Genomic DNA, 14,351 nt, shown 5'->3' on the forward strand with positions numbered 1-14,351 from the left:
TGGTGCTCTCTCCTTCCTTCCCCCTTCCCTGGTGCTCGCTCCTTCCTGCCCCCCTTCCCTGGTGCTCGCTCCTTCCTGTCCTCCTTCCCTGGTGCGTCTCTCCTTCCTTCCCCCCTTCCTTGGTGCTCTCTCCTTCCTTCCCCTCTTCCCTGGTGCTCTCTCCTTCCTGCTCCCCTTCCCTGGTGCTCTCTCCTTCCTTCCCCCTTCCCTGGTGCTCTCTCCATCCTGCCCCCCTTCCCTGGTGTTCTCTCCTTCCTGCCCCCATTCCCTAGTGCTCTCTCCTTCCTGTCCCCCTTCCCTAGTGCTCTATCCTTCCTTCCCCCCTTCCCTGGTGCTCTCTCCTTCCTGCCCCCTTCCCTGGTGTTCTCTCCTTCCTGCCCCCTTCCCTGGTGTTCTCTCCTTCCTGCTCCCCTTCCCTGGTGCTCTCTCCTTCCTTCCCCCTTCCCTGGTGCTCTCTCCTTCCTGCCCCCCTTCCCTGGTGCTCTCTCCTTCCTGTCCCCCTACCCTGGTGCTCTCTCCTTCCTGCTCCCCTTCCCTGGTGCTCTCTCCTTCCTGTCCCCCTTCCCTGGTGCTCTCTCCTTCCTGTCCCCTTCCCTGGTGCTCTCTCCTTCCTTCCCCCTTCCCTGGTGCTCTCTCCTTCCTTCCCCCTTCCCTGGTGCTCTCTCCTTCCTGTCCTCCTTCCCTAGTGCTCTATCCTTCCTGCCCCCCTTCCCTGGTGCTCTCTCCTTCCTGTCCCCCTTCCCTGGTGCTCTCTCCTTCCTTCCCCCTTCCCTGGTGCTCTCTCCTTCCTTCCCCCTTCCCTGGTGCTCTCTCCTTCCTGTCCTCCTTCCCTAGTGCTCTATCCTTCCTGCCCCCCTTCCCTGGTGCTCTCTCCTTCCTGTCCTCCTTCCCTGGTGCTCTCTCCTTCCTTCCCCCTTCCCTGGTGCTCGCTCCTTCCTGCCCCCCTTCCCTGGTGCTCGCTCCTTCCTGTCCTCCTTCCCTGGTGCCTCTCTCCTTCCTTCCCCCCTTCCTTGGTGCTCTCTCCTTCCTTCCCCTCTTCCCTGGTGCTCTCTCCTTCCTGCTCCCCTTCCCTGGTGCTCTCTCCTTCCTGCCCCCTTCCCTGGTGCTCTCTCCTTCCTTCCCCCCTTCCCTGGTGCTCTCTCCTTCCTGCCCCCTTCCCTGGTGCTCTCTCCTTCCTTCCCCCCTTCCCTGGTGCTCTCTCCTTCCTTCCCCCTTCCCTAGTGCTCTCTCCTTACTGTCCTCCTTCCCTGGTGCTCTCTCCTTCCTTCCCCCTTCCCTGGTGCTCTCTCCTTCCTGTCCCCCTTCCCTGGTGCTCTCTCCTTCCTGCTCCCCTTCCCTAGTGCTCTCTCCTTCCTTCCCCCTTCCCTGGTGCTCGCTCCTTCCTGCCCCCCTTCCCTGGTGCTCTCTCCTTCCTTCCCCCTTCCCTGGTGCTCTCTCCTTCCTGCCCCCCTTCCCTGGTGCTCTCTCCTTCCTTCCCCCTTCCCTGGTGCTCTCTCCTTCCTTCCCCCTTCCCTGGTGCTCTCTCCTTCCTGTCCTCCTTCCCTGGTGCTCTATCCTTCCTGTCCCCTTCCCTGGTGCTCTCTCCTTCCTTCCCCCTTCCCTGGTGCTCTCTCCTTCCTTCCCCCTTCCCTGGTGCTCTCTCCTTCCTGTCCTCCTTCCCTGGTGCTCTCTCCTTCCTTCCCCCTTCCCTGGTGCTCTCTCCTTCCTGTCCTCCTTCCCTAGTGCTCTCTCCTTCCTGTCCTCCTTCCCTGGTGCTCTCTCCTTCCTGCCCCCCTTCCCTGGTGCTCTCTCCTTCCTTCCCCCCTTCCCTGGTGCTCTATCCTTCCTGTCCCCTTCCCTGGTGCTCTCTCCTTCCTTCCCCCTTCCCTGGTGCTCTCTCCTTCCTTCCCCCTTCCCTGGTGCTCTCTCCTTCCTGTCCTCCTTCCCTAGTGCTCTCTCCTTCCTGTCCTCCTTCCCTGGTGCTCTCTCCTTCCTTCCCCCTTCCCTGGTGCTCTCTCCTTCCTGTCCTCCTTCCCTAGTGCTCTCTCCTTCCTGTCCTCCTTCCCTGGTGCTCTCTCCTTCCTGCCCCCCTTCCCTGGTGCTCTCTCCTTCCTTCCCCCCTTCCCTGGTGCTCTATCCGTCCTGTCCCCTTCCCTGGTGCTCTCTCCTTCCTTCCCCCTTCCCTGGTGCTCTCTCCTTCCTTCCCCCTTCCCTGGTGCTCTCTCCTTCCTGTCCTCCTTCCCTAGTGCTCTATCCTTCCTGCCCCCCTTCCCTGGTGCTCTCTCCTTCCTGTCCTCCTTCCCTGGTGCGTCTCTCCTTCCTTCCCCCCTTCCTTGGTGCTCTCTCCTTCCTGCCCCCTTCCCTGGTGTTCTCTCCTTCCTTCCCCCTTCCCTAGTGCTCTCTCCTTCCTTCCCCCTTCCCTGGTGCTCTCTCCATCCTGCCCCCCTTCCCTGGTGTTCTCTCCTTCCTGCCCCCCTTCCCTAGTGCTCTCTCCTTCCTGTCCCCCTTCCCTAGTGCTCTATCCTTCCTTCCCCCCTTCCCTGGTGCTCTCTCCTTCCTGCCCCCTTCCCTGGTGTTCTCTCCTTCCTGCCCCCTTCCCTGGTGTTCTCTCCTTCCTGCTCCCCTTCCCTGGTGCTCTCTCCTTCCTTCCCCCTTCCCTGGTGCTCTCTCCTTCCTGCCCCCCTTCCCTGGTGCTCTCTCCTTCCTGTCCCCCTACCCTGGTGCTCTCTCCTTCCTGCTCCCCTTCCCTGGTGCTCTCTCCTTCCTGTCCCCCTTCCCTGGTGCTCTCTCCTTCCTGTCCCCTTCCCTGGTGCTCTCTCCTTCCTTCCCCCTTCCCTGGTGCTCTCTCCTTCCTTCCCCCTTCCCTGGTGCTCTCTCCTTCCTGTCCTCCTTCCCTAGTGCTCTATCCTTCCTGCCCCCCTTCCCTGGTGCTCTCTCCTTCCTGTCCCCCTTCCCTGGTGCTCTCTCCTTCCTTCCCCCTTCCCTGGTGCTCTCTCCTTCCTTCCCCCTTCCCTGGTGCTCTCTCCTTCCTGTCCTCCTTCCCTAGTGCTCTATCCTTCCTGCCCCCCTTCCCTGGTGCTCTCTCCTTCCTGTCCTCCTTCCCTGGTGCTCTCTCCTTCCTTCCCCCTTCCCTGGTGCTCGCTCCTTCCTGCCCCCCTTCCCTGGTGCTCGCTCCTTCCTGTCCTCCTTCCCTGGTGCCTCTCTCCTTCCTTCCCCCCTTCCTTGGTGCTCTCTCCTTCCTTCCCCTCTTCCCTGGTGCTCTCTCCTTCCTGCTCCCCTTCCCTGGTGCTCTCTCCTTCCTGCCCCCTTCCCTGGTGCTCTCTCCTTCCTTCCCCCCTTCCCTGGTGCTCTCTCCTTCCTGCCCCCTTCCCTGGTGTTCTCTCCTTCCTGCTCCCCTTCCCTGGTGCTCTCTCCTTCCTTCCCCCCTTCCCTAGTGCTCTCTCCTTCCTGTCCCCCTTCCCTAGTGCTCTCTCCTTCCTTCCCCCCTTCCCTGGTGCTCTCTCCTTCCTGCCCCCTTCCCTGGTGCTCTCTCCTTCCTGCCCCCCTTCCCTGGTGTTCTCTCCTTCCTGCCCCCCTTCCCTAGTGCTCTCTCCTTCCTTCCCCCCTTCCCTGGTGCTCTCTCCTTCCTTCCCCCTTCCCTGGTGTTCTCTCCTTCCTGCTCCCCTTCCCTGGTGCTCTCTCCTTCCTGCCCCCCTTCCCTGGTGCTCTCTCCTTCCTTCCCCCCTTCCCTGGTGCTCTCTCCTTCCTGCCCCCTTCCCTGGTGCTCTCTCCTTCCTGCCCCCCTTCCCTGGTGTTCTCTCCTTCCTGCCCCCCTTCCCTAGTGCTCTCTCCTTCCTTCCCCCCTTCCCTGGTGCTCTCTCCTTCCTTCCCCCTTCCCTGGTGTTCTCTCCTTCCTGCTCCCCTTCCCTGGTGCTCTCTCCTTCCTGCCCCCCTTCCCTGGTGCTCTCTCCTTCCTGCCCCCTTCCCTGGTGTTCTCTCCTTCCTGCTCCCCTTCCCTGGTGCTCTCTCCTTCCTTCCCCCTTCCCTAGTGCTCTCTCCTTCCTGTCCCCCTTCCCTAGTGCTCTATCCTTCCTTCCCCCCTTCCCTGGTGCTCTCTCCTTCCTGCCCCCTTCCCTGGTGTTCTCTCCTTCCTGCCCCCTTCCCTGGTGTTCTCTCCTTCCTGCCCCCTTCCCTGGTGCTCTCTCCTTCCTGCTCCCCTTCCCTGGTGCTCTCTCCTTCCTTCCCCCTTCCCTAGTGCTCTCTCCTTCCTGCCCCCCTTCCCTGGTGCTCTCTCCTTCCTGCTCCCCTTCCCTGGTGCTCTCTCCTTCCTGCTCCCCTTCCCTGGTGCTCTCTCCTTCCTGCTCCCCTTCCCTGGTGCTCTCTCCTTCCTTCCCCCCTTCCCTAGTGCTCTCTCCTTCCTTCCCCCCTTCCCTGGTGCTCTCTCCTTCCTTCCCCCCTTCCCTGGTGCTCTCTCCTTCCTTCCCCCTTCCCTGGTGCTCTCTCCTTCCTGCCCCCCTTCCCTGGTGTTCTCTCCTTCCTGCCCCCCTTCCCTAGTGCTCTCTCCTTCCTTCCCCCCTTCCCTGGTGCTCTCTCCTTCCTTCCCCCTTCCCTGGTGCTCTCTCCTTCCTGCCCCCCTTCCCTGGTGTTCTCTCCTTCCTGCCCCCCTTCCCTAGTGCTCTCTCCTTCCTGCCCCCTTCCCTGGTGCTCTCTCCTTCCTTCCCCCTTCCCTGGTGCTCTCTCCTTCCTGCCCCCCTTCCCTGGTGCTCTCTCCTTCCTGCTCCCCTTCCCTGGTGCTCTCTCCTTCCTGCTCCCCTTCCCTGGTGCTCTCTCCTTCCTGCTCCCCTTCCCTAGTGCTCTCTCCTTCCTTCCCCCCTTCCCTAGTGCTCTCTCCTTCCTTCCCCCCTTCCCTGGTGTTCTCTCCTTCCTTCCCCCCTTCCCTGGTGCTCTCTCCTTCCTTCCCCCTTCCCTGGTGCTCTCTCCTTCCTGCCCCCCTTCCCTGGTGTTCTCTCCTTCCTGCCCCCCTTCCCTAGTGCTCTCTCCTTCCTGCCCCCTTACCTGGTGTTCTCTCCTTCCTGCCCCCTTCCCTGGTGCTCTCTCCTTCCTGCCCCCTTCCCTGGTGCTCTCTCCTTCCTGCCCCCTTCCCTGGTGTTCTCTCCTTCCTGTCCTCCTTCCCTGGTGCTCTCTCCTTCCTGCCCCCTTCCCTGGTGCTCTCTCCTTCCTGCCCCCTTCCCTGGTGCTCTCTCCTTCCTGCTCCCCTTCCCTGGTGCTCTCTCCTTCCTTCCCCCTTCCCTGGTGCTCTCTCCTTCCTGCCCCCCTTCCCTGGTGTTCTCTCCTTCCTGCCCCCCTTCCCTAGTGCTCTCTCCTTCCTGCCCCCTTCCCTGGTGTTCTCTCCTTCCTGCCCCCTTCCCTGGTGCTCTCTCCTTCCTGCCCCCCTTCCCTGGTGCTCTCTCCTTCCTGCCCCCTTCCCTGGTGCTCTCTCCTTCCTGCTCCCCTTCCCTGGTGCTCTCTCCTTCCTTCCCCCTTCCCTGGTGCTCTCTCCTTCCTGCCCCCCTTCCCTGGTGCTCTCTCCTTCCTGCCCCCCTTCCCTGGTGCTCTCTCTCCTTCCTTCCCTGATTTCTTTTCCTTTCTTACTGGGATCACGCTATGAATATTGCTCGGTGACTCAGTGAGTTCACTTGATAACACGTCATGCAAACAGCCTCAAAACGGCAGAATCAAACCTCCGCACTCCCTTTCCCTGACATGAGGTGGCCCCTGGCGTGGATGAGCCACGGTGCCCACAGCCATCATCCTTAGGTGGACATCACAGTCCCCCTCCCCACTGCCACAAAGCCGCACTACAAGAAAACAAAGCTCGTTTTGCCCATCTTCCCTGCAGGGCATCGTCCAGGATGGGGGCGCAGGGTCACCCTCTACGTGCACCTTTAGTTTTAACGAAGGCTGCACATTGCTTTCTCCAGAAGCGGAAGCAATGCGCACCCTGCCAGCCATCTCTACGCATGTTCTTTTCCCTACAACCTCAGCAGCATCAGATGTTAGAGCTTTGCATCTGTTTTTGCGTTATAAACCGTGAACACAGGTCTGCTGAAGAAATAGCAGAGCAGGAAAGCAGAAATGAGTCTGAATTTTTCTGCGTGAGGACAGAGCGGGAGAGGCCTGGGAGCAGAGGCTGCAGGTCAGCCGCTCCCCGACACCAGGGGTCCCCAGCCCACCCCCAGACCCCCGCCTCGCACACCACGCCTGCCCGGTTGCCCGCCACTTACCTTCTGCAGAAGGTCAATTTCCTGCTGCTTGGCGCTGAGAACAGCCAGGGCCTGCTCATGCTCCAACTCCAGCTGCTGCCGACGTTCAGCCGCCTCTCGCATATGCTGCGGGGACAAGGAGAGGCCCGGCTGAGCAGGGCAGCCTGCGCCCACAAGCATGCACCCTAGACCATGCACCAAGCAGGCTCCGACTTAGCCCTGTCACTCCCGAGCAGCCCCAGTGGCCCTGCGGGGCAGCCCCCTCCTCTGTGCTGACAACGGGGCTCCTCCAGAGGCGGCCGTCCCGGCAGGGAGCCCTGATGGAAACAAGCCCTGCACCTGCTCCTCCTCCTCGGGCTCCAAACCCAGCAAGCACTTGAGCAGAGCTCTGTTCTCATGCAAAGGTGACTTCCTCTTTTAGCTTGTTTTGAAAAATGTAATCTCCATCCTCTGCCTTTTTGGCCCAGGTAGTTTGTCAATAGCAGCAAAGCCTTGTCCATGTTGTCCCATGTGCCCAGAACTGGTACAAGCTTGTGTCTGCATTTAAGTCATATCATCCCCATCATCAGCCTAGAGACAGGTTCTAGAAGTAGCCTCCTACAGACAGGGAAACTGAGGCACAGGATCGCTGCCCATCACACAGCTGGAGAGTGAATACCTGTTCAGAATGCAAACCCAGAGTCCAACCCTCAAGGGAGCTTCCGAACCTCAGGCTCTGGCCCTGACTGCTGACTCCAGTGGACAAGGGCACTCAGACCCGGGAGTCCAGATTCCTTCACTTACCCCACTGGGAAGGTCAAAAGGGGGCGTCCGTCGGCCAGGCCCATTTTCTGGAGCGGAGCAAAGGAGCCGTATTCCTGGCTCTGTCCCCTCCTCCTGACAATCTGCCTGTCCTGCTTGGAGGGACAGCACTCAATCCCCAGTGCCTGGGTTCAACTCTCACCTATTCACCCTCTGAGTGTCCTTCCCTACCCTCTGAACAGGTCTCACTGGCCCAGAGGCACCATCAGGACCCTGACAGTGAGGACAGAGCCCGCAGACCCACGAGGCACAGAGCAGTGTCCAGCCATGAACCCTGGTGGTCCTGCAGGAGGAAACCCACGGGAAATGGCATCGGGTAGAAAAGGCCACAGCATGGGCAAAGTTCACACTGGGAACCATCACCGAAAACACTTCCCAGGGCCCCGAGCCGCTCCTGGGGGCTGGACAGGGTAGATGGTCACACTGGGAACCATCACCGAAAACACTTCCCAGGGCCCCGAGCCGCTCCTGGGGGCTGGACAGGGTAGATGGTCACACTGGGAACCATCACCGAAAACATTTCCCAGGGCCCCGAGCCGCTCCTGGGCGCTTGGACAACCATGCACCCATGCTGGGCAACATGCTGGGATTTCACTGTCCTTTCCTCTCATGTATATATGTGGTAACCTCATGGTCAACATTTTAAAATCTGAGTCTTCTATATAAAAGTCCATACTCCTTCCAAAATGGGAAGAGTTGGCCACACATGCCTCCAGGAAAGGACTGAGAAGGGGGTGGGAGCTGCCCCCTCCAATGGCACATACCCCCGACAGCCACTGCCCCACAGACCTGCCCCCTGCACCCCTGACAGCCGAGGGCTGTAGATGACCCAGGTCCTACAGCGAGCAGGTGCCTTGGCACAGCGGGGCATGGGGACAACACCTTCCTCCCCTGGCTGGAGCTGGTTGGTCATTTGTTTTTTATATTTTTTTTATTTTACAATTCTATCAATTTTTTAGTCTTTTACTCATCTTTCTTTTTCTGTTTTCTTTTTTTTTTTTTTTTAAAACGGAGTCTTGCTCTGTCGCCCAGACTAGAGTGCAGTGGCAGGATCTTGGCTCAGTACAACTTCCACCTCCTGGGCTCAGTCGATTCTGCTGCTTCAGCCTCCTGAGTAGCTGGGATGACAGGCACTCGCCACCACACCTGGCGAATTTTTTTTATTTTCAGTAGAGATGGGGTTTTGCCAGGTTGGTCAGGCTGGTCTGTAACTCCCGACCTCAGGTTATTCGCCTACCTCAGCCTCCCAAAGTGCCGGGATTACAGATGTGAGCAGCCGTGCCCAGCCACATTTTACTCACTTTTATTTGGTTTTGGAGCCACAAAGGCCTGTAGCCTTCGCATGTCATGAGGTCGAATGCATGCGTCCAAGAGAAGGTTAACGATGGATGTAGTTTCCTGAGGCCACTACAGACTCAGCCTGAGCAGGAAAGAGAAGCCTGGCTGGGAAGGTGAGGGCATCCCTGCTGAGACTGGCAGCCAGGAGGCCGGGAGACACCCAGGCTCAGAGGGAGGCAGGTGGGGCCCCGTGGGAGGAGGCAGAGGCTGATGACATTCTTCTTGCCAACTTCCCAAAGGTTGACTTTCCTGCCGGTGGCCGCTGTAAGCTCCTTTCTTCGGGAAATACCTTGAAACTGAACCACTTTAACTGAGGAGGGCGAAGGTCTCCACCTTCCACTTTGCAAAGCGCTGTGGTTGCTGGAATATTCTGCCTGTGTTTAAAAGGTGAAGTCTTCCTCCGGGCCCATGTCTCAGGCACGACGACCTCATGTGCTGGTTCATCTGCAGTTTTTTCTTCTGTTTTGTTTTTTTGAGATAGAGTCTCGCTCCGTCGCCAGGCTGGAGTACAGTGGTATGATCTCGGCTCACCGCAACCTCCGCCTCCTGGGTTCAGGCAATTCTCCTGCCTCAGCCTCCCGAGTAGCTGGGACTACAGGCTCGCGCCACCACGCCTGGCTAATTTTTGTATTTTTAGTAGAGATGAGGTTTCATCATGTTGGTCAGGATGGTCTCGCTCTCTCAACCTTGTGATCCGCCCACCTCGGCATCCCTAAGAGCTGGGATTACAGGCCTGAGCCACCACACCTGGCCTTTATCCACAGTTTTAAGCTGAAAAGCCTCAGCCTCCCCTCTGCTGTCTCCAAAAGAAGCTCCCAGTGAACTCAGAAGCTGTCATTACCCTGCACCCCCGCAGACAACTGGGGGGTGTGGATGTTGCCACGGGAACGCTCACGCGAACCCAGGATACTGAGAAAATGGAATTCCCCAAGACATGAACAAAACCCCCTGAAACCTGGGGGGGCCCAGCCAGCGACCTCTGCCAGCTCATGCTGGGGCTGGGTGGGTCCCCGGAAAACACCGTCCCTGTATCACCCCACGTGCACTCAGTCCTGAGCCTGGACAGGCCTGGCCCTCCTGGGAAGGAGCCCTGGGTGTTTGCTCTGAAGCCCTCCTGAGATCCGCCTGGACACACCCTCTCCTGCCCCGCCGGGGCCGTCTGAGATCCACCTCCACGCTGATCTCCTGCCCCGCTGGGCTGTCTGTCTACTTGGGCCTCGCCAATTCTAACCACGTCTTTCCAACAGCCTCAGCTTCCCCTTCCCCCACACCAGTTCACCATGAGTGCAAACCAGCATCACAGGGTGTTTTTATGAGGATGGGAACAAGCCACCAAGACAGACAAACCACACACAGGCAGCCTGGGAGACGCCGGGGATTCTCTGAGCTCCTGAGCAGCTTTGGAAATTCTTCCTCAAACCCTGGCTGCCACCTGGCTGTGGTGTAGCTCTCCTCTGCAGTCAGGTTTTCCCGTGAGGGTCCTGGAGGTCGTGAGGACGGCTGGTCTCTGCAGACCCTCATGAGGTCCTCTGTGTGGGGCTTCCAGCTCCAGAGAGGATTATCTCCACTCCCTTTGCTCCTTCACTGCTTCTTCTGTATATTCATTCATCGGACTGACATTTATGAAGCACCTACTAGGTACCAAGAAGCTGGGACGTGGAACAGGACGACTGTGTCTTCATGAGAGAACACCCCAAGAGCAGGGGCAGTGTGTGAAGGCAGATCGATGAACAGGAAGAGTGGAGTGTGGTACCGGGTGGGCGGAAGCACCCAAATGACAACGGCCATCCTGGACTTAGAGGAGCAGCCATTTCCTGCACCGGAACACCAGCCTCAACTGACAGAAGGAGATTTCAGCCACATTCCACAAGGGGAACTCACTCACTCAACAAATATTTACCAAGCACTTGTTTTCGGCCAGGCACCCTGCTGGGTCCTGAGGGCTACAGCCACACAAAACCAAACCCTGCTCTCTTGGAGCTCACATTCTCCAGGGAGGGACAGACCTCATCCAAATACACCAACTGTGTCGGTGTGGGGTCAGCAGTCCTCAGCACCCTGGGGTTGGGTGCCGAGCACCCCCGTTCCCAACACACTGGCCGGCTCCCCTGCCTGCTGTCTGCTCCTCCCCGCCGGAATGTAAGCAGGCACCTTGCCCCACTGTGTCTCTGTCCCCACGACAGGTCACTCGGCACAGATGCCAAATCCTCAAACCGCCGCCCTCATGGCATCTCAGAGCTCAGTCCCACGCTGTCCCCAGCACTCCCTCTACAGCCACCTGGGCCTCCTCCCAGCTCCTGGAGCTCTCCACGCTTCCATCGGGGCTGACCAGGGAGGCTGGGGGACAGGTGCTTCCAGTGTTTCCGGTTAGCAAAAGCCACTAAAGAGACTGAGCACCTGGGCTCTAATCCCAGCTCTGACGCTGGCTTGCTGTGTGACCTCAGAGTCATTACTTAACCTCTCTGGGCTCCATGTTCTTCTTCTGGATTATTCAACACTATTCTTTTTCGGTTGGTTAATGATTAATGAAATAACTAATGCTGATTAATTATTAAGTAACTCCTACTTCATAGAGGGGTTTTGAATTTTACCTGAGCTGGAATAGTACCTGGCATCTATTAACTTCTCTGTGTTATCTTTTCATCCCAAGAGAAGAAAACCCTTTCCCAGCTGATGTGTGTGGCCCTGTGTGATGCCACTTAAACGCCAGGTACGGGGAGGGAGGGAGGACTCACGAGGAGACGAGGGCTGCAGCAACAGGACAATGGACAGCTACGCCGCTTTGGTAAAATGACGGTAGAAATCGGAATGTGGCCGCCGCCATTTATTAAGCACCTGCTATATGCAGGGCACTATGGTGCCCAGGCACTGTCTCCTGTAACGCCGAGGTTCTTCACAGCAGAGCAATGGACTCAGGGAAGCTGAGCAAGGGCTTAAAGCCACAGCTGAACATGGCGGATGAGAACTCAGAACTCACAGCCATCTGCTCCAGCCTCCACCCCACTTCTGGGCTGAGATGACTTACAGCAGCCCTTGTCATCTTGGAGGGCTACGGGCAGGGCAGAGAAGCAGCTTCCAGCTCCCGCGAGGCCCACCTGGCCTGGGTGGCCAACTGTGCAGCTGTTTAACTCTGCTATTTTGGCTTCATTCTGGCTAATTTTGTGCTTCTGTTTATTTTGGAAGGGGATACTGCCAAAGGCAGCCTGCATCGTCTTTATTTAGCTCTGGGAAGGAAGCTGTCAGCGAGAGGACAGCACAGCTTTCCCTACCAGGACTCACTAGGTAGTCACCAGGCACAGAAACAGCTCCAGACGTGGTCCTGTGGCCTCAGAGTCACCGAGGACAAAGGGGTGGAGGGTGCTATGCTGGGCTCTTGCTTCAGGGTGCCGGTGAGACGAGAGTTGATAGATCAGATGGATGGAAACAAGAGCAATGAAGAAGGCTTTGCAGTTCCACGGTAAGGAACCGAGTCCGGACGAAGCAACTGTCAGAGAGGCATGCATGGGAGGAGCACTGTGCCCGCAGAGGGCGGCCTCAGGGTCCTCACAGATGCTGTGGCTGGGACGACCAGGGTTGGCTGGGGCTTGTTCTGGCTTCAGCAGCCATCTCTCCAAATCTCACCTGTTCCTGCAAAGCCCTCGTCCTCCTCCAGCCACTGCCCGTGTATCTGCTTCCCGTCGCAACAAAACTTCTTAAAGGATCCGTTCCGCCCACTCTCCCCAGGACCTTACCTCCCACGCACCCTTCCAGCCCTTCCAGTCAGCCTCCCTCCTGTCACGGCTGAGGTCCTCCCACTGAGGCAGCTGAGAAGCCCCTGCGGCCCGAGCCCATGGCCACTCTCCTGTCGGCACTGGACCAAATCCCTCAGCAGTACCCAACACCAGGGCTGCTCCTCCTGGACACGCCCTGGACTCAGCCCCCCATGGACCACACTGACCTGGCCTCCCTCCCTGGCCTCCGCCCCTGTGGGCCATGCTGACCTGGCCTCCCTCACTGGACTCCACCCCCATGGGCCACGCTGACCTGGCCTCCCTCCCTGGCCTCCACCCCTGTGGGCCATGCTGACCTGGCCTCCCTCCCTGGACTCTACCCCCATGGGCCACACTGACCTGGCCTCCGTCCCTGGACTCTGACTCCCGTGGGCCATGCTGACCTGGCCTCCCTCCTTGGACTACGTGCCCATGGGCCACGCTGACCTGGCCTCCCTCCCTGGACTCCAACCCCATGGGCCACACTGACCTGGCCTCCCTCCCTGGACTCTGACCCCCGTGGGCCACGCTGACCTGGCCTCCCTCCCTGGACTCCACCCCCATGGGCCACACTGACCTGGCCTCCCTCCCTGGACTCTACCCCCATGGGCCACACTGACCTGGCCTCCGTCCCTGGACTCTGACCCCCATGGGCCACACTGACCTGGCCTCCCTCCCTGGACTCTACCCCCATGGGCCACACTGACCTGGCCTCCGTCCCTGGACTCTGACCCCCATGGGCCACACTGACCTGGCCTCCCTCCCTGGACTCTACCCCCATGGGCCACACTGACCTGGCCTCCGTCCCTGGACTCTGATCCCCATGGGCCACACTGACCTGGCCTCCGTCCCTGGACTCTGACCCCCATGGGCCACACTGACCTGGCCTCCCTCCCTGGACTCTACCCCCATGGGCCACACTGACCTGGCCTCCGTCCCTGGACTCTGACCCCCGTGGGCCACACTGACCTGGCCTCCCTCCCTGGACTCTGACCCCCGTGGGCCACGCTGACCTGGCCTCCCTCCCTGGACTCCACCCCCATGGGCCACACTGACCTGGCCTCCCTCCCTGGACTCTACCCCCATGGGCCACACTGACCTGGCCTCCGTCCCTGGACTCTGACCCCCATGGGCCACACTGACCTGGCCTCCCTCCCTGGACTCTACCCCCATGGGCCACACTGACCTGGCCTCCGTCCCTGGACTCTGACCCCCATGGGCCACACTGACCTGGCCTCCCTCCCTGGACTCTACCCCCATGGGCCACACTGACCTGGCCTCCGTCCCTGGACTCTGACCCCCATGGGCCATACTGACCTGGCCTCCGTCCCTGGACTCTGACCCCCATGGGCCACACTGACCTGGCCTCCCTCCCTGGACTCTACCCCCATGGGCCACACTGACCTGGCCTCTGTCCCTGGACTCTGACCCCCGTGGGCCACACTGACCTGGCCTCCCTCCCTGGCCTCTGCAATGACCTCCTGCTGATCTCTAAATCCTGAAAGGGCTACGGCTCTATTTATACCATTCCTTAGGTGATCTTAGCCAGTTTTGCAGTTTTAATTGCCACATAATTCCAAATGAAACCTTCATCCCCCTACTCATACCCAACTGCTTACTCATTATCCCCACACGGACGGACAGGAGGAAGCTCAAATTTAGCCTGTCCGAAATAGAATTCTTGATTTTCTTCCTCAAACAAGTACCCTCCCCAGGCTGCGCCATCTCACAAAGGACACCATCATCCCCTCAGCTCCTCGGGCCGCAAAGCCGAGAGTCATTCTTGATTTCCTGCCCCCTTTCCCACCTTGCTCAACATCCAAAGCTTTAAACTGTCCTCCCAATTTAATAAAATGTGCACCCAAATTCCCCCTGCCCATCTCTGCCATTTTCTCCTGTGTCCAGCGCTGCCAGCCCACCTCCCTACCCTTGTCCAGCATAAGCAGTTCCTCAAAGCCCTTTCCGCCCCGAGACAGCTCCTCCAGAGCCACCCACTGCGAACCAGAGGTCGCCACATAGCTGTTCTCCTTCAAGAGCACAAAGGCTGCCAACTGCACCTGGAACAAAACCCGGACCCCAGCTGCAGCCCCAGGCTCCTCTGTGATCCAGTCTCTTCTCTGACCTCTCCTCTCGCCTCTGCCCCTTCCTCACTGTGCTCTTGTCACACTGGCTTCTGCTCAGTTCCACCATCACGCCAAGGTCATCCCCAGCTCCTTAGTGAGTGCCCTTCCTGTTGCCCGACATGCTTGTCCCCTTATCACCA

General features: G+C 59.3%; 1 protein-coding gene across 50 annotated transcripts in view; it reads right to left on the reverse strand.

Moving 5' to 3' along the window:
• RIMBP2 (RIMS binding protein 2) overlaps positions 1-14,351 on the reverse strand; it is a 352,269-nt gene that overhangs the window by 102,351 nt on the left and 235,567 nt on the right. For all 50 annotated transcript variants that reach the window (XM_054239125.2, XM_078337752.1, XM_078337734.1 and 47 more), the window contains one exon: positions 6,222-6,326. In XM_054239125.2, the coding sequence (XP_054095100.2) occupies positions 6,222-6,323 (102 nt within the window). In that variant the 5' untranslated portion in view covers positions 6,324-6,326. The remainder of the gene's footprint in view (positions 1-6,221; positions 6,327-14,351) is intronic.

The sequence above is a fragment of the Callithrix jacchus genome, chromosome 9, assembly GCF_049354715.1.
Source record: "Callithrix jacchus isolate 240 chromosome 9, calJac240_pri, whole genome shotgun sequence".
Taxonomy (NCBI): Eukaryota; Metazoa; Chordata; class Mammalia; order Primates; family Cebidae; genus Callithrix; species Callithrix jacchus.